Genomic DNA, 20,408 nt, shown 5'->3' with positions numbered 1-20,408 from the left:
ACAGGACATAGAGGACAAACTTCAGCTGAAGTCTCATAGATTTGGAATGCATTCACAGTGACACAATAGTTATGATAGCAGGTTAGGCAAAAACCCTGAAAGCAATCCTATCTAAAACAGAATTTAATGAAATGTATTAATATTTTTCATGCATCTGTCTAAACTCAAGTAACAATCATGGCATTACAATCACTTTAGGATCAAAAAATGTATGTTAGGTCTTTGTGGGTGTAATGCTGGGAGAATGGTAAGATAAGAAGGTATGCTCATATGAAAGTGGTTTATTAATTACAAAACAATGTTTATTTATGTGTTTTTCTTGGCATAACATGGTCACAAATTTAAAGTACTCTGCCTTTGCACTGACAACCATTTTAAAGTTGCTGAAGAAAATGTGAATTTTCAAATTGAAAGAACAAGTTCCCTAAATGCATGCTTCTCCTCTCCGTTTTTCCTTTTTTATAAAATAATCAAAATGGAATTCATTCCATGGTGGTGTTTTCTTCTACTGAATAAAATGTATTAATTTATCTGTGTGCCTGAGGAGGAAGCCTTGTCGGATGGTCTCGTATGTTGCAATATTCAATGCTGCTGTTGCCAAACCCACAACTGCATTTTCATTCAAATGGATATTTCATTCATTCTAAAATGTTTGGCCTATTGTTAGATATGCCTCAATAGTGCAATGTCATTTTCCGTGTTTGTAAGGTAAAGGATATTTAACATTTATCTATGATTATTTCATGTAGAACAATTTCCACAAAGTTAATTGGTTTAGGGCATATATCTTTGTTAGTCTAATCCTATGACACTACAAGACAAGTTGAGTGCGTTGTTTTCCACTCCTCTGAAACTATAAAATGTGCCCTTTCTGAATTGTGTGCCAGACATTAATAAGACTATAACCGAGCAGTCCCTGCATCAGACTGTTTCCTAACTATATAAGGAGTATGTTACTTATCCTGTAAGCATCTATTCATAGCGTGTAGTGCAGCAGATTCATATGCTATGAACACTCCTGTAGTCTAGTGTTGGGCTCGAACTTTGCAAGTTGTTTTTCACGAGGGAGTCTTTTTACTGCTGGTGTGATGTCGAGAGTCCACCTATTCGAAAGAATGTGCACGTCCAGTGGCCCTTTATTAGACTGTTCATTTTTTCCCCTGCCATGTTGGCGGTTGCCGATTGAGGGTGCAGTCTTAATAGTAGTTGCTGTTGAACATGCGTGTAATACGTTAATATATATGTTGTTTTATATGTGTACATCTAATGCCATCTTATATCTGCCAGGGAGGTGGGAGGGCACATGTATTGGTCTTAGCATCCCATCTTTTCTGAATGTTAAAACATATAGGGAGTACACCCATGGGTGAAACCACACAGATACCTTGCCTTGGTGACTGTGGTACAGGATCTATGGTCCCTTTTGCAGCAGAGCCGTTACTCCTTCCTTGAGAAGGTGTATATGCTGACGGTTTGTTTGCGAGGAGGAGTGTTTGGTAGGTGGGTTCTTAGTTCTAGCCAATATCTTTTGCGGATAATGTTCAGCACCCACTGATTGGATAATACTTCTGGCCACAACTGGTGGAACTGTTGTAGCCTTACCCCGACAGATGTTGTATGATCGGGGGAAATGGAAGGTAAGTCACTGCTCAGAGGGAAAGGCTCCCCTTGCAGGTGTTCCTCTACCTTTTCCTCACTGTTTAAACCCTCCCCAGTAATAGCCTTTGGCAGTTTGCTTATGGCATCACTGTGCTGTTTGTGGTAAGTCTGGGTATCAGGAGCGGTGTTTGTGGGCTCCGTGCCTGTTCTTATGGCATGTAGCCCGATTAGGATCGAGTAGTGACTCGTCCGGTCTCGGACTAAGGTACACTTGCAGTGTCAACCAAAACTTGAAGGTTGTAGCACACTAAGGCGATGTTGGGAGGGCTGGGTGATTACTTTATGTATGTGTGGTGGGTACTCACGGCTCTTGGCGTTGTCTTCATCTTGGGCCTCAACCCCTATGTTCTCTGTTCTTGTGTCGTTTCCATGATCAGCAAGGCAGAATCTTCATCTTACTCTGGATTCATCAGTCAACATAGTGGAAACTGGCGATGATGATGCCCTCTATCACATCACCTTCTCCATCTTCTCCGAAGGGTTGATGATGATGTTGTTCTTCTGGTGAAAATTCTGCTTTCGCCGCCATCTTCATATTATGGGCTCACCGGCAGTCTCGTTTGGTCCGAAGTGTCTTTTTGTTTTTGAAAAGGCTGCAGGCTACGCAGTGCTGTTCCTTGTGTCCCGGTGACAGGCAGAGATTTCAGACGTCATATGTGTCTGAGCACACGTATTTAGCCCCACATTGAGGGAACTTACGGAAGAGACTGTCTTTTTTACCTCCATTATCTAGAGTCTAACATTCCTGATGGGTCCTGGAAGGGAGTTTGTATATATGAAGTAGACAGCAGAAGTCTTGCGACATCTGAAGAACTCGGCACCGCTAGTCACCGATGATTCGTTGAACTCGTGTCCAAGGTGTAGAGGCCGTTCCGTATCACTATGCGTACATAGGCCGCGAAGAAATACAGTGCATCCGAACCTGATGGTGGAAAAAAATCAGTCTAACAAAGGAGCCTTTGGACATGTCCATGTGCCTCGAGGAGATGGAGACTCCTAGTCATACCAGCAGTAAAAAGACTCCCTCGAGATAAACAACTTGCAGAGTCCGAGCTCAACACTAGAGGCAGACTACATGTTGGTCCTCTTATTCAATACTATTCTTTGACTTATGAAATGAGTTGTTGATGCTGATTTTAATCTAATGACTTTCTGGCTTCTGTAATGATTCTAAATTCTGAAAACACCTTTATGGTTTTGACTTTATACATTGTGATGTGAAGACTTCTTTCATTTGCTCAAGGGCCTCCGTTCTTTGCAACTCACACATCCTACGCATCGGCTATATGAATTTATTAGTGTGAACTGCCGACACTAAGTGAATAAAACAATTGCTTCTGTGAGTGTGGAGTTCAAGTATGGGAGTTCTTGTTTTTCTAAGTGTTTAAACACGTGCCGCCCCGGAGTTTCTTATGTTTGTGTGCAAGGGGCTAATGGCTTCTTCCGTATCTTAGCATGGCGATGATGGGGAGTCTTTTTGCTTAAGCAATTATTTATAGCCCTGCATTTGTCAGCAGGCAGCTGGGTGAAGCGGAGTATTTCTGAGATTCAGGTTGTAGTCCACTGCATAAGACTCTGAATGGGAATTGGGTCTTGCAAACGTGTGATCAGTGAAATGTGTTACCGCTTCAGTGATTCCCCCTATCCCAGTGCACATGATCGTATCTTTGCCAGAGTACTGTCGGTGCGTCCTTTCTAAGTGTGCATGACACAGTGCGCTGTCATAATCCCTGCCACAGTGTACTACCAATACCTCCTGCCTAGTGTCTCCATTCCTGTGTGCTGTCCTAGTCCCGTGTACCAATGTGCGTGTTCATTTTGCCTGATCACACTGCATTGCCAGCGTCTCCTATCGCAGTGTCTTCCTGCCGCTGTGCATACTTTTCTCTTGTCCCGGTGTCCTGTTAGTCCTGTTCCAGTGTCTCCCTGTAAAAGTATGCTTAAGGGTCTCCATTCTCCAGTGAGGGTATTGGTGCTTCCTTGTGCCATTGCCTGTCACTGTCCGTCTGTCTCCGCGTGTATTTCAGTGCCACCTGCCTCTGTGTCTCCATGGCATTGGCATACCCTGTGGCAGAAAGAACTGAGTCTCGGTCCCAAAGCGCGTCAGTGTTTCACAGTCACCGAGCATGTCTCCTCTCCCCTTGAGCATGTCAGTACTTCTCATTACTGTGCGCTGTCACTGGGCCCCTGTTCCATCCTCCCTACCCCTGTCCGTACATCAGGGTGTCTTTGCGTCTGCCTACGATCACTGTCTGTTTTTGCCTGCCCCAGAGCATGTCGGTATATCAACATGAGTGCCCGTTAGCATCGCCTGTGTCGCTATCTACGGTCTCTGAATGAGCCAATCCCTTCCTGACCCAGTTCAATTTCACTGTTGCCTGTTAATACTTCGTGTCACACTGTTCTGTGCTCGTGCCTGTTAAATGCCCTGTGACAGTGTCTCCTTGAGACAGTGCTGTCCTTGATACCCGTCAGTTCAATGTGCCAGTGTCTCATTGCCCAGTTTGAGCTTGCTAGGACAAAAAAGCACGAAATAGTGTCACAGCAGGGTCTCCATATAGTGTGCTGTCTCCATATAGTGTAGTCAGTGTTCCTAACCCAGGGTGGTGTCAGTACTTCCGTGCCCCAGTGCAAGTGAATGTCTGCCACATGACTCAATGTCTTGCCATCCTAATGCACACAAGTGTCTCCCTAATTGAACATGTCAGTGTCTCATCTCCATTCTGTCAGTTTTCAATGTCCCAGTGTACTGCATGCGACTCCTGTCCTAGTTGTCAGCGTCTTGTGTTCCAGTGTACAATGGTGTCTTATTCTCCAGTGAGTGCTCTAAAATATTGTCTCATGTTTGTTAGTCACTTTCTCCTTTTTAAATCCCCTTCTCATAGTCTTTGTCCCTGTGATCAGGTATTTTTCTCCCAGACCCATCTGCATGAGTCTGCCTTTTCCAGTATGATTGTACCCACTTGCAGCATGTAGTTATCCTCAGATAATTATATTTATGATGAAAGCCATGTTAGTATTTTAGTTTGTATTGTCATTAACTAGTGCGTGATGTGTTTTTGTAAATGAAATGTATGCATAACGTTTGGGTTTGTCTTCTCGTGGTTGTGTGTCTTACAACTGTTTTTAGGTTGAGCCTGGGCAGCGCATGGGTTGCTCTGTAAGGCATGCTGTATTGGAGTATGCACTTGAAGCTATGCCCACTCTCCGCCCATATTTTTCATTGGCTTGTGTCTTTGTCCTTTGTAAATGCTGGCTTCTGATTCGGTAATCGGCTTGTTAGTCCCTCCTTAATACCACCTTGTCTTATTTTCTAACCTCCCATGAGCACTTGCTCTTTTACTTCGTTGTTACACCTTCTATGTTATTTACTCTGTAAGCACTATTTTCTTCAATGGGTTTTGCCCCATGGCAGGTACGACGTGCTTTCCTTATATTCAGTGCGCCATGCGCACTTTCACTTTCCAAGCAGTCGGGACAATGGCTGCAGTTTGCTTCCAATGCCCTAGGTCTCGTTCTTCCCTGTACCGAACTTATGGCGGCACAAAAGTGTGTACATGATTTTACATTCAGTTTGTAAAAAGGGCAAAAGGAGATAGAACAGATGCTTGTTACCTGGCAAGGGAGGTACATGCATGCCCAGTTTGGTTCTAATTCTAAATGTACTTTCGATTTTTTTTTGCTCTTTGTTTTGTACAGTTAAGTGTACTTTCGGTTTCAGAATTCGGTTGTGTCTGCCGTGGGATACCTTGTCCACTAAGTCAGATACTGCAGGGAACAAAAGAATGCTTCATTTTTGTGTACTGCTTTATATTATGAGGGAGTTCTACAATCAGTAACAACAATACGTCGTATTAATCGGTTGGCTTTATTCAATTTATTAAACTGATAGACCCCTCCTTGCAGCCGTGATGCCATTCAGCTGGTCGCATTTGTAAGTGTTACAGTAAGCAAGCTTTTAGAATAGCAGAGCTACAAATATTTCCGTTAATACCATGCATGGTGCTGAAATAAACACTTTGTTTTAGCCAGGGCGGTATTTAAAGTCTATTTTCTTCTATTCTGTTTCTCTATAATTATTATTGTTTCCACCAATGTTTTGCTCCACTTCATGTCTCCATTATAGCTTTGTTTGGTTTTACTTAACCTGCCTTCAGCGTCTTTCTCCCCCATTCATCTCCAGTGCCTCCCCCATTCTCCCCCATTCTACTCCAGATTCTTAAAATACACTTTATACTCCGCAAAAGAAAAAAACATGCTCATTTTCAAAGCCAACAACTAACTTTAAAAAATGCGAGACCTGTTGCATTGCAAATGCTTGTTACACGTTACCACTGTAGAGGCAAAGGTTTCACCTTATTATCACCAGCCTGAAATGGAAGTGAAAGTTTCCATTTCTATTCGGATGAAATATGATGGGGAAAAGGGGGTGGGGGAGCTGCTATTCTGTATTGTGCAAGAGCACAATATAGGTTTCCCCGTCTCCAAATCCATTTGGAAAGTGGAAGGTACACAGCAGACCAGCTGGCAAGGGCATGCAACATTTTTAGGCTAAGTTGAAAGTTCATATTTAAAAATAACCTCAAGGGGACGCAGTGCCACCAGGCCTGGATCGTATTTTGCAAAACGCTTTGTATTTTAGTCGGATACACCCTAATAATCCTGTTCTGTGTGCAACATTATTATTATTTTTTTAACGTTTTAGTGATTGTGTAAATAAATGCAAGAATGCACAGTACCCTTAATTAAACAAGCATTGAAAATGCAATAGGTCTCGTCTTTAATTAAGTCAAAGCCATTTGCTTTGCTAATTAGAAAGTCCCAAAGGCGAGACCTATTGGCTTTGCCAATGCTTGTTTGACCTGATGACACCTGTGGTTGCATCTGCCAACAAGGTTGAAACATTGACTTTTTAATCCATGACTGAACCTAGCAATCACATCCAGAAGCAATTTGATTTTACACCCATTAGCAGTTGCTCGGCCGAAAATCAGATTCAGCCTGGCCACCTATCTGTACTGTGTTGTATTTATACACCTAATCACTTTGTGTGCACTGTACCTGTAGAAATATGCACTTTTGTATGCACCTTAAACATTTACAATATTAAAGCTACTTTATTGGACTATTACAAAAACACAATGGATATGTTTATTACCTATCTGTAAGTATATTCAGTTGTTACTCAATGACTAATCCACAGTATTTCATAAGTCATATGAATTAAGTTCTCCATTAGTGTTGGCATGAATGCATAGGACACTCAGATGTACACTAAATCGGATGTCTAAATGATTCCAGGGGAACCACTTAACTTTTTGTACTGTAGTTTCCAGGGGAACCACTTACGTTTTTGTACTGTAGTTTCCTGCCAGGAGTAAGGATTGGTCCTGTGTACATTCTAACCCATGCAAGACACCTCAGTCACTGCAAACTACTTCACGGGCCGGTATATGGAAGAACGCTGACAAATTCAGCATGACTCATATGCTTTTCCAATCTCGAAGACAAACAGATCAGGTAAAAGACATTGCAAGCTTGGATGTGGTAAACCTTTTAGAAGCATCAATGCTTGCCATATAGGCATCGCTGATAGATTATACCTGGCCTTACAAAAGTACAATAGCATCATCCCATAAGCCACTTTCCTTAAATGGTGCTAATATACAAAGCTGATGTTTAGAGGACCGTTAAATAAAGCATGCACATCAAGTTGCAAAGAAAGAAAAGAGAGGCTCATGGGTTAGGTGGGAGATGCAAAGAGCAATCTGTATTTAGAAAAAAGTATAAGCAAGGGAACAGTATCAGCACTGTTTACAATAAATGTGGGCGTAACCTGAAAGAACTTGTGCACGAGTGCTTGTGGGACATACGGTGAGCGGCACAAGTGACAAAGCGAGGAGTGGCGCAGAGCAAATACACTTAGCAATATATGCAAGGTTCTTTCTGGTACACAATTTTAACAAGGGATAGACAATTTCGTTAACAGTAAATTTGCGCCAAGGATTGCGCTGGAAGGTCAACGGCGTTTCGACCTTTAATGAGTTAAGGTCATCTTCAGGACCAGGTTAATGTTAGTTTTTGTGCTGAGCTCGATGTGGATCCTGGAAAAAGAATACGTGAATCTTGGAAGGGACCTAGGATCAAAGCGCTTTGGAGAGCTGATCAGTCTGCTGGAAGAACATCGACTTGTGTTACATTTTAGGGGTGGGGGGGGGTATTATTTTGTTCCAGCATGGGGATTGACAATAATTGCCTGAGGGGTTGAGGGCATGCAGACCTAGCATCAAGTTGAAGGCGTCTGGCGGTGTAAAAAAAGGAAGGTATCCTGGGACAGTGACTTGGAGGCAAGAGGTTCGTCGGAATCCTCATCCGGCAGGGTATTCTCCTTGGCGTGAATCTGCCTGACTCGGACTCACGTCGAGGAGAATACCGGACAGTGGTGCTCCTTAATTCCCCACTTTGATCCTATCTCCCTTCCAGGATTCACTTATTCGTTTTCCTGGATTCAAATCGAGTTCAGCACGAAAACTAACAGTAACCTGGTCCTGAACATGACCTTCCAGCGCAATCCTTGGCGCAAATCTACTGTTCACAAAGTGGTCTATCCCTTGTAAAACAACTCTTGTTAAAGTTAATCGTGACCCAGAAAGTACCTTGTATACATTGCTAAGTGTGTTTGCTCTGCGTCGTTCCTCACTGTGTCACTAGTCACTTGCGCCACTCACCGTATGTCCCACGGGGACTCATGTGCACAAGTTCTTTCGGGTTACGCCCACATCTATTGGAAACAGTGCTGATACTGTTCCCTTGCTTATACTTTTTTCTAAATACAGATTGCTCTTCACATTTCCCACCAAACCCTTGAGTCTTTCTTTTCAACTTGATGTGTGTGCTTTATTTAACGGTCCTCTAAAATTTACCTGTTGAGACATTGTTTTTGTTATGCACAATCATCACCCAGGTTGATTCCACCACACAAATCCAAACATAAATACAGATGTCAAAAGAGGCCAGCACTCTGGCAGCTGGCCTAGTGTCTCCTATCAGAGTTAATCTCTTAAAAACATAAACAAAATATGTCACTTGCACTCCACCATTGTTCCTTCACTTTTCTTTCTCAGACAAACGGGATCCACAAGTCGAACCTCAAAAGATGTACGCATTGCCTACCTCCGATCACATGTGCCCACGAAGTTCCACTGTCAAACCAAATGTCTAGGACATCCTGACCCGGAGTGTAATCCGCGGGGTCTGCATCGCTGCCAGCCTAGTGGAAAAAGAGCCAATAATGAATCAATAATGCAAGAAAAACATGCTTATCTCGAATTGCAAAGGTACCATAATTAATCATCTCATTCAATGGAGACGTGGGACAGGGAAGAAACTGTATGTTGTACAGAAGTGATTGCCACAAACGGAAACTCATCTAAGCAATAGCACGCTCTAAATATAAACCTACCAGGAGATTGATTAAAGGGATGGAAAATTTAGATTCCATACAAATCCAGCTACTAAATACAAAATCTGATACAAGCACAGGTTCCGAAGGGTGCCAGCATGCGAACAGGTCACAACTGTCTGGGCAGGAGCATGTCTAAAAAGGAGTTTGCGATCAGAGGTATCATCCTTTCAGTGAGCCTCAAACTCCTACCCCCAAACAGTTTGTTTTCATCCACCTCAGTGGGTTAACCCTCCAAAAACCTAACTTCAAAACCCTACAGATTCAACAGGCTGAGAAGTATGTTTTATGATGGAGTCTCAATAAAATGGAGACAGGCATGGTTCCGCAGTAGGAAACATCCCCCACCTGAGATAAGTGAACATCATGGCTCAACTGAAGCTGCAACAATAAATGCATATTCTATAGGCTGCTGTCTAGGCGCTCACAGTGTTGATAAACAATGGACCTGGGTCAGCAGGAGCTGAATGGATCTCCAAAGGCTCTCTAAATGAAGTCAGGCTTGGGAGCTAGGATTCACGGTGGACTCTTGGTTCAACAGATCCAGCTCAGCTCCTAAATCACATATTGACCTAGTGTGCATGATCATAAAACAATGTGCTGGAGTTGTATTTTCACATTCTGCCTTGTACAGTAGGCGTACTGTAAATAGAGCTTTGTTCATAGCAAGACAACGCCCACGTTTTGAAGTTAGTTTGTGTTGAGGTTAACAAGAGGAAAGCCTTCAAACGACAGCTCAATTGCTGCGCTTTGCCATCAAGGTGAAGGACTGTAGCCGTGCAACTCTAGCCACCGTAGAGGTGGAATACCTGCGCGTGACTCCCGATATGGTGACATCATTGAACAGCAGCATCAGCAGCATCTAAACTAAAGCGGCCTGCCTTCGTGGGAGAACAGAAACTCGCCGTACTTTTCCTTTACAAATATTGAATAGAGTGCACTTCTATGGTGTGGACAATTCCAGGTTTCTTGCCAAAAGGGAGCACATTAGCACAGGATTTTTTGGGACAAACAAGCCTGAAGAAAATATTGAACAACGGCCCCAACAAACAATATTGAATTGACGCATATTTGTTTTCATCCAATGTAAGGAAAAGCAGGCAAAATGTTTAATGTCCCCAGAGACAATACTGACACTTTCATAGAAAATAAGTTTAACATGTTAAGAAGGGGACCCCTTCTACTCTTTGGTGACTGTCTGTGGGTTCCAGTTGGAACAATGTGTCAGGGGACATTCATTAAGGGGGCTGCATGCCGCTGATCGAGTGGGAGGGGCAAAGGTGCATGCTGCAACAGAGACCCAAGGGGCACCAGGGGCAAAGGGTTCTCCCCCTGTACTATGGCATAATCCATACATACACAGTGGATTGGCAGTCAGGTACCCTAATGCCAGACCCAAGGATGTATCAACAAAAATGGTCAACTCTTGCCTCCAGGAGATAATCAGGAGATAGGACAGACAGCTGGGCTAATTCTCCTGTTGTCACAGTAAAACTCTTTTATTTCATGTGTCTGAGGCGACATTACAGAGGAGAAAGAGGGCACTTCGTCTTGTGACAAAAGATATCTGCTAGGGGTTTGAGCAATATTCAAAATGCGCTCAATCTCTTTTCATTAACATAAAAGGTCTTTACTCTTTGAGTAAGAGGAAGACTATTAAGTTATGTAACCGTTCCATGACCCTGGCATTTTATTGCTCCAAGAAACACATCTCCTCCAGCTAGATAAACTCTGTGTGTGACAATGATCTTATAATACACAATATTGGGTTTCTAAAGGTACCAAAACGACAGAGGTTGCAATCTTATATGAACCACACAATAGGGGATGAGGGGTGCTGCCTGAAGGTAGAGAAACTGACAGAGCCACTATGTTAAGGTGCAATTTAACTGTCTCAATACATCTTATGTCTTTGTAAATGTATACACACAAATTGTGGTTTAGAAGACATTTCAGAGTGGTAATGGAGAACAAGTTACTTACCTTCGGTAACGATATGTCTGTAAGAAACAGATTAGTTATAGATTCCTTACCTTCGAATTACCCCCAGGTGTCAGACTGGATTCAGAAAGTTTTTTTTCGGTAACAGTACCCCTGCGCGTCGGAAGGTGGCGTCGGTCGACGCAGCGTTCGTCGTCGGTGTCGTGGTCGCCGGGATGACGTCACAGTAGCTACATAGATGCCCCCCTCACGTGCTGACGTCAGTTATGTACACGACTTTACACGCCAGAAGCACAGAGCCATGCAAGACACTGACCACTGGTGCACAAAACTAGGGCCCTGAAAGGATGTCCTTTACCCTAGAAGTCAGTTCGCAGAACGGGGAGGATGAGTGGGGCGGTGAGGAATCTATAACCAACCTATGTTTCTTACAGATATATGGTTACCGAAGGTAAGTAACTTGTTCATCTGAAATAAACCGTTAGCTATAGATTCCTTACCTTAAAATAGATACCCCAGCAAAACCAACCCCGGAGGTGGGTCTGCGAACTAAGTTCACACCAGAAAGTCCTGGAGAACAGAACAGCCAAAGAAGCCGTCTCTCCGGACTTGCCTGTCCAGGTAGTAGTGTTTTTTAACTGAGCGTGTGATGATGCCCACTTAGCTGCCTCGTCCCAAAGCAGTGGTAGCTGCCGTGGCCCTGGTGGAATGGGCGCGCAGTCCCTTCTTTGCCAAAGAATAGCAGGCTTTGATGCACAGAACGACCAAACGGGAGATGGTCCGTTTGTGCACGACCCGACCTTTCTTAGCGCCTACGTAATCAACAAAGAGCTGGTCGTCCACCCGGAATTGTTTGGTGCGATCAAAGTAGAAGGAAAGCGCACGTTTTGGATCCAGATGGCGGAGCCTCTTTTCCTCTTTTGAGGGATGCGGAGGCAGAAAGAAGGTGGGCAAAGTGATGGTTTGGCCAATGTGGAAAGAAGTATGCACCTTTGGAAGAAAGGAAGGTCTAGTTCGTAGGACGACCTTGCCGGATGGACAGCCAGAAATAGAGGCTTGGAAGAAAGAGCTTGTAGCTCACTCACCCTGCGTGCAGAGGTGATGGCCACCAGGAAGGCAGTTTTCAAAGTGAGAAGCCTGAGAGGAGTTATGTAGTGGCTCAAAGGGAGCGCACAGAAGATAGGTAAGAACCAAGTTCAAGTCCCACTGGGGCATTACGAAGGGAACAGGAGGAAAAAGATGAGTAATGCCCTTAAGGAATCTATTTACAACAGGGGAAGTCTAAAGAGAAGGCTGATCAGGAAGCCTAAGGAAGGCTAAAATGGTCAAAAGGTATCCCTTTAGAGGGCCCAGAGCAGAGCCCTTCTGGGCCAAAGAAAGGAGGAACAAGAGAACCTCAGAAAGAGGGGCGGAAAGGGGATCCACAGCCTTTGCTGTGCACCATGACACAAATTTATTCCATTAGCAGGCGTATACCGTCTTAGTGGAGGGACGCCCGGCTGCCAAGGTAACATCGCAGACTTTGGGAGGCAGGTCAAAAGACGTCAACTGCCGCCGCTTAATCTACACGCAAGGAGGTGGAGGCTGGACAGGTTCAGGTGGAGGACCGTACCCTGCTGCTGCGACCGAGAAGATCCCCCTGAAGAGGCAGTCGGATCTGAGGATCGATGGCCATGTTGCGCTGCTCGGGATACCAGACTCTTCTCGCCCAATCCGGAGCCACAAGAATGACTTGGGCCCGGTTGCACTTGATCTTCTTCAGTACTCTGGGCAAAAGTGGTAGAGGTGGAAAGGCGTGTAGAAGACCGCAACTCCACTCGCGACAAAAAGTGCCACCTAGCGAGTGCCGCCTTGGAAATTCCAACGCGCAGAACTGCTGACATTGCGCGTTCTCTTCGGTGGCGAATAGATCTAACAAAGGCTGAAAGAGACCTTGCACCACCTCCGAGTGAAGACGCCATTCGTGATCCATCATGCACCTGCGGCTGAGTTTGTCCACCCTGGCGTTCAGGGGACCTGCCAGGTGTTGAACCACCAGAGATATGCCCTGATGTTCCAGCCATGTCCAGAGGCGGAGGGCCTCCTGACATAGGGTCCACAACCCCACCCGCCTTGTTTGTTGCAGTATCACATGGCGGTGGTGTTGTCCGTGAACACCTGCACTACTCTTCCCCAGACAGAGGGAGGGAATGCTTTCAGTGCAAGATGAATCGCCCGAAGCTCCAGAAGGTTGATGTGGAGCCCGGACTCCGCCAGAGACCAGAGGCCTCTGATCTCTGCCTCCCCCATGTGGCTGACCCATCCCAGAAGTGATGCATCGGTCACCACTGTGCCGACGCAAACCTGGTTTGTGAGCCACCACTACAACTGGTGTGCAGTGGACTCCGAGATCTGGACGCAAACGGACAGATTCCCCTGATGTGCCCACTGAAACTTCAGGTCCCACTGCAGAACCCGCATATGCCATCTGGCATGGTCCACCAGCAGGATAAAGGAGGTCATCAGACCCAGCAGCCTGAGGGTCATCCTGACCAAAATACGAAATAGAGGCTGAAAGATCGAAATCATAGCCTGAATATCCCGGACTTGCTGTTCGGGAGGATAAACATGAAACTGCGTCGTGTCCAGAAGCGCTCCGATGAAGAGGAGCTTCTGAGAGGGGGTCAGGGGTGACTTCGGCACGTTGATGGAAAACCCCAGCGAATGCAGGAGGTCGGCCGTAGTCTGGAGGTGGGAGATGACAACCTGGGGCGAGCCCGCCTTCAACAGCCAGTCTTCGAGATAGGGGGAAGACTGGAACCCCTGATCTGCGCAGATGAGCTGCGCCCACCGCCATCACTTTCGTGAACACCCAAGGGGCGCTGGTGAGGCCAAACGGGAGCACGGTAAATTGAAAGTGCTCGTGGCCTACTGTGAACTGCAGGTAACGCCAGTGGGCGGGCAGGACAAGGATGTGAAAGTAAGCATCCTGCAAGTCCAACGCTACCATCCAGTCTCCAGGGTCAAGAGCAGACAACACCTGAGTGAGCGTCAACATCTCGAACTTCTCCTTTCGGAGGAAGCGGTTGACGTTCCTGAGATCCAAGATAGGACGCAGGCCTTTGTCCTTCTTGGGCACCAGAAAGTAATGGGAATAGCAACCACGACCTACTTCTGGGGCAGGAACGCGCTCAATGGCACCCTTGGCCAAGAGTGCCGAAACTTCCTGTTGGAGAAGGGCCAGGTGATCCTCCAACATTCAATGGTACTGAGATGGCATGGATGAAGGAGTAGTCTTGAAGGGGTGGGAGTAGCCCCTCCACACTTTGCAAAACCCACCTGTCCGACGTGATGGTGCACCAGTGGGGGAGGGGATGGCAGATCCTGCTGCCCACTAGCGTTTGGTGGCCCTGAAAGGTCGAACTTGGAGGGTTTGGAGGCTGCTGCAGAGGGGGCTGTGGTGGACTGGGCCGCCCGCTGGCCCCCAGAACCACGGCGGTGGTTCCCATGTACCCGGCCGCGTTGGGGCTGAACAGCTTGCGTGGGACGTAGCGGGGCACCCCTTCCGTAGCCACGAAAGGCAGACTGCAGAGGGCGGGTGGTGGAGAGGCCCAAGGACCTGGCCATAGCCCGAGAGTCCTCAAAGCGCTCTAGCGCGTTGTCTGCCTTGTCACCGAAAATGCGACAGCCATCAAAGGGCATGTCCATAAGGGTGGATTTAACATCCCCAGAAAAACCAGTCCAACGCAACCAGGCGTAGCGTTGAAGGGCTACGGACGTGGAAATCGTCCTGCCAAGTGCGTTGGCGGTATCCATCCCACAGCGGATGGTAAACCTCGCTGCATCTCTCCCCTCGGCAAGGGCACGGGAGAGCACGGCCCAGGCCTCCTCCGGGCACTGGGGCAGCACCTGCACTACCGTATCCCACACAGAGTGGGTGTAGCGGCCCAACAGACATGCGGTGTTTACCGACCGCAGTCCCAAGCTGGCAGAAGAAAACATTTTCCTCCCAAGGTGGTCCAGCTTTTTGGATTCCCTATCTGGTAGTGCATTAGGGAATGCGCCTTTAGAAATGAATGCGCCTTTAGAAATGAAGGCTTGGACCACCAAGATCTCAGGGGTGGGATTTTGGGAAAGGAAAGTGGGGTTGCCCAGAGCCAGGAGTGGCATCGGACAATCATCCTGCCCACAGGAGCCCCTGTTGGGCCTGGACCAGGTGCCCAAAACGATGTCTGTGAGGGCTTCATTAAAACTGCAGTCAGGAGGTTAGTCCTGACTGCCACCTTAGGTAGCTCGAGGTAGAGAGCCTCGGGCGCCCTAGGCAACACCACTGGGTATGACGCTCCCTCCTCCGTAGCCACGGTAGGAGGAGACAAAATGCCACGGTCTGGTGAGGTATCCAGATCACTGGCTTCCCCCAGTTCCACTCTCCAGTCCTGTTCATACACCAACTGGTCGGTTAAAGGGCCCCCAGACCCCTCCCAGTCCTCCTCTGGTTGCCAATCTGGTCTCAAAGAGCCAGGGTAGAACAGGGGCACAAAAGTACCCATCGGCGTTGGATCTGGCATCGGTCAACACCGGTCCGACTCCGTGTCTACCTCGAGGTGGAGGCCGGGTCGATGTCGACTGGGGAAACAGCCGACGCCGGTGGCGGACGTGGTGCAGGTGGAATCGGGGCCGGGGGAAGCATAACAAGGTCGACCAGCGCCGATCCGGATCCAGGCCTGGATCCAAGGGGATCCTGTGGCGCCGAAGCCGCTGACGGCCCAGGGCCCCAACAGAGTCTGCGGGGCCAATAGGAGCGCCGGTGGAGTCAGGCTGCCTAAAGATGCCGTGCATCGCTTCGTAAAACTGATGAGGCTGGGCAGGGGTCACTCCCGGATCTGGGAAGGGGGGGGGGGGGGAACCCGGAACCGACCATACGGGCTCCGCACATGGAGCCGCGGGAGGGGCACGACCCGCATCCCTTGTCGCGTTGACCGACAGACGGGGGGGTTGCGAAAGTCCAAGAGCGACGATGCTTCTTCGACTTCCTTTTGTGCTTCGACTTACCTGACCCCGAATGCGAAGACTTAGAGGAAGAATGGTGTTGGCTCCGTGACCGGGACCTCGAGCGGCGCAGAGCCGACTGCCAGGCCTCGAGTAGCTTTCGAAACTGCTCTCGCAAAGACTTCGGGCCCATGCTCCGGCAGTCGGAGCACGACTTGGTGTCGTGGTCGCGCTCCAGTGAGTAGAGGCACACGCGGTGCAGATCCGTCACCGATATCAGTCGGTTACAGGAACCGCAAGCCTTAAAGCCGGGCATCCCTCGTGCACCAGGAGTCAATGGACTATAAAAATAACCAAGTAGACAAAAGTCTGGGGGTACCGCTCTCTCTGGATCTGCGCTTGCTGGTGCAGAAAAACGTACATCAGCGTGCGTGGGTGGCACCTATGTAGCTACCGCGACGTCATCCAGGCGACCATGACGACGAACGCGGAGTCGACTGACGCCACATTCCGACGTGCAGGGGTACTGCTGACAAAAAACGTTCCGGATTCAGTCGGACACCTAAGGGTAATTCTAAGGTAAGGAATCTATAACTAACAGTTTCTTTCAGATCATCTTTTTAGCAGAGGTGGAGAGAGAAGTGATTTTTGGGCAAGGCTTGGGAACCCCCTTAGAATAGATATGCCAGACCTACCTCCTCTATTGGCACCATGTCCAGGGGCTTAACAAGGAAAGCTCGCAGAGCTAGATCTAAAGAACATTTCATCAAGATGAGTGTAATTATTTTCTATTCTTGCATATTCACAATACCTACTCATGTATCGATTATATTTCACAAGTTACACTTATAATGCACCTAGCAGCGCATCTCCAATGCAGGGCACCATTTGAATAGGTGGCTAAATCAATCACATTGTTGGGCCTAAAACCTACTAGCAACCTGGAAGGCTGGGGGAGGGTCAGCTCGCCAAGACTTCGGAAACAGAAATACGAGAGATAAGGAAATGGTGCCCTCTCCAACTATCGGGATGGACAAATTAACATTGTTAAAATTATTATACTGCACTCTTTACTCCAACTCTTTTTGTGACTCTCTGTTCCTACACCACAAGTAGAGATAAGAACCATACAATCAACATGAATGAAATTCAGTTGCAGTGAGGAGGTGTGGCACTGACATGAGCCTGGCCCTGAAATAAAAGGTGTCTAGAAGGAGGAGGGCTCTAGGAGTCACATATGTAGGGACTGCTATGTTATCTAAATTTTCTGGAGAAAGGTCCTGGGTCGTGTTAAAGAGTCTCTATGTTTCCCAGTTCCAAAAGACCCTTCTTTTCCAGCATTAGGACTTTGAGATCCCTCACTAGAAGTTATGGGTACATCGGAATGGGCCTGGCTGTCTTAAATGTGAGGTACCACTGAAATGATGGTTGCACAGAATTTGAAAAAAACAGGAACCTCCTGGGATGGTATATTGGCTCCATACCGTGGGACATGCTGGCAATGCAGAATTTAGGCATGATCTAGTGCACACTGAATGCAAATTCAAAACTGGAAAATCCCACTGACGCTTAGGGTTCTGGAGCTCTTCAAGTAGCATATGGAGAGAAGTGTGACAAGTGCTATTCTTAGGATTTCCTCCTAGTCCTACTGTTGAGAGATATAAGGTCATAAGTAGAATGCTGATTTTCCCTGCTGGGTTGGCAGTATTCAGGCCTGAGTTTTTATTTTGTGGTCAATTGTTATTATGTTTTGAGGTACAGGTTTTATGTGAAGGTTACCATGATGAATCTTTCAGTCTGACTATTGTCGGTAAAATATTGACAAATAATCAACAGAGTTCTGCACAACTCCCTCTCCAACCCCCACAAACATAACAAAAATGTCAAACAGTATAACTAACTTGTAACAGTAGCAGAAATATAGGGGATTAGAAGACACCAGCAGTCGTAGTGACAATTCAGCAAACTGCAGCAAATTACATGCCATGCACCCTTACTGGGTGCAGTGATACATATTGAGCGAAGGCAGACTGGGCATATACACTCTTCCAGTCAAAAATAAATACTTAAATAATACTTTGTTTCCACTGAATGGGCTAGCTCACTGAGCTAGTGAATGTTCTGGAGAGAAGCCAGAAGGTTAACAAGGAACAGTGGTTTAAACAACAAGTTTCTTTGCAGGAGCCACTGACTCAACTTTGCTGGAGATGGATGTAAACAACAAAGTGTAACTCCTTTTATGAAAGGAGACTACTGGTCCCTCTTGGGGTCAGCTGATCACACTGAGGGGTCCATGCCTTTTTCCTCCATGCAAGTTAAGGAGGTGGCCTTCTTATACTCCCTGGCAAAATGTAAACTGTCCAGCATCATATCAGCCACAGCCTCAAACTGGCAACCAATATACACAACACATAAAAAATATGAAAGTGGCGTAATCAGACATATGTTTTTAGTGTTTCAAGTTTCATTATATGGGGAACCTGCAATCAAAATAGGCCAAAAACATTTCAGTTTAAAATTAAAAGCTTATTTAACTAGTGACATTAGTATTTCATTAGAATATAGATTAAGGGCCATATGTTTCAAGCCTTTTTCCTATTTGCAAATGGGCTGATTCTGAGAATCAGCCCGTTTGCAAATTGGAAAAGTGCTTTTGGGATGTATCATCCCAAAAGGCCATCACAAAAAAGAGAATTGCAAAATTTGCAATTCTCTATTTTGCGAATGCAATTAAGGAATTGCAAATTGCGATTCCTTAAATGCAATTCTGGAGGCAACAAAAATGTGCTATTTGGCCTTAAGGAATTGCAAATTACCACCAACTTCGAGTTGGTGGTAATATGCGATTTTCTTTAACAAAGCACTTTTTTGATATTTTTAAAGTGCCATATGTCACACTTATGTGCGCAAACTGTGCACATATGCATATTTCAGGGGTGCAACAGGGTGTCCTTTTGGCACCCTTGCAACCTTGAAATTGCATTCTCAATTTGTGATTCGCTAATTGGTAATCGCAAATTGAGAATGTCTTCCCATTCATTCCTATGGGCCTCCTAGCCCATAGGTATGAATGGGAAGGTATTCCCTATTTGCGAATCTCAATTTGCGATTCGCAAATAAGGAATATGAAGGATTCGCAAAAAATGTAGCAAATCCTACATACATTGCATTTTGCGATTCGCTAATTGCGAATCGCTAAAATTCATAATTTGAGAATCGCAAAACTCTTTTTTGATACATATGGCCTATACCAGGGGTCTCCAACGAGTAGCTCGGGAGCTACTGGTAGCTCGCCAGTAGCCTCAAAGTAGCTCTCAGAGGTGATGTCAATCCCAACATCTCATTCAGAGAGTCTATGCAGAGACTCTAAGCATATTTAAAAAAGGCAGCACCTCTCATCTGAAGATCTTTAGCCAACCAGCCTACGGCAGGAACTCATATTAACAATCAAACATGCACTGTGTCGGCCTATTGAGTCTGCCACATGGTCACCTTTATCCTTCTCGGAGTAAGTCACAAGGTGATTAGCCGTGTGGTCGTCCCCTGCTTTATCAATTTCACCATGTAGTGTGAACAGTGGGCCATAAATGAAGAGTGGCAGTGGTAGCCTGAGCAGTAATCAATGCTGCCCCACTAAAGTGTGGGACTGCAGGAGTCAGAGAAAATGTTTCAGTTGGGTGCATGAGCAGCCAAGGGCTGAGGAAAGTTATGATCCTGAGCAGAGAAAATGAAGAGCCTCATCTGCATTCATCTATGTGTGCGTCCATTATAAACACTGTTGGTTCCTGTAAGCTACACCTGGGGTCAAGGACTACCAAATGGGTATGCTAGCCCTCATCATATGGGTTTTGTCTGCGGCACAATTGTGTCAGTTCATGGCATAATAGTGACAATGACATAATTATGGCCATACTTTACTATTTTTGGTATTCGTGGTCTATTTATGGTATACTGACAGCCATCAGTGACATATTAAGAGCACTGCACTATATTTAGTTGTCCCTGATATAATTGTGGCTTCCCCTTGCATAACAATGACCATGACTAATAATATGGAGGCCATCTTGGTCCTTATGGTGTCCAGACTTGGCACAATTTATACTGGTGGGCATTATTTGCATTATACAGTCGCCCTCTGTGCTACGGTGCTATGGATTATGACTGTAATACCTGAGCATTTGCAGCAGTCTGTCCATGTGAGGCATTTGTACAATCGAGTGCCCACTTAAAATGACTAGCTGATGTTTGGGGACTATGTATTTCCTAATAATGAAAAAGTGTATTTTAAAGGCATTTTTTTCATACAAGGGTTTTCTTCAGGAAAATTTAGTTTGTTTGCCCAAAATGGAAAGTGGTGATAGAAAAATCTGTGTATTTT

The 20,408-nt window shown here is 46.1% G+C and overlaps 1 protein-coding gene across 1 annotated transcript in view; it reads right to left on the bottom strand.

Annotated features, from left to right (window-relative positions):
- The window catches only part of IARS2 (isoleucyl-tRNA synthetase 2, mitochondrial), a 551,921-nt gene that overhangs the window by 278,902 nt on the left and 252,611 nt on the right, over positions 1 to 20,408 (bottom strand). The window contains exon 14 of the mRNA XM_085612944.1: positions 8,833 to 8,929. Within this exon, the coding sequence (XP_085469070.1) occupies positions 8,833 to 8,929 (97 nt within the window). The remainder of the gene's footprint in view (positions 1 to 8,832; positions 8,930 to 20,408) is intronic.

This window comes from Triturus cristatus, chromosome 6 (genome assembly GCF_964204655.1).
Source record: "Triturus cristatus chromosome 6, aTriCri1.1, whole genome shotgun sequence".
NCBI lineage: Eukaryota > Metazoa > Chordata > Amphibia > Caudata > Salamandridae > Triturus > Triturus cristatus.
The sequence above is the reverse complement of the archived record's forward strand: the minus strand, read 5'-3'. Positions and strand labels throughout refer to the sequence as shown.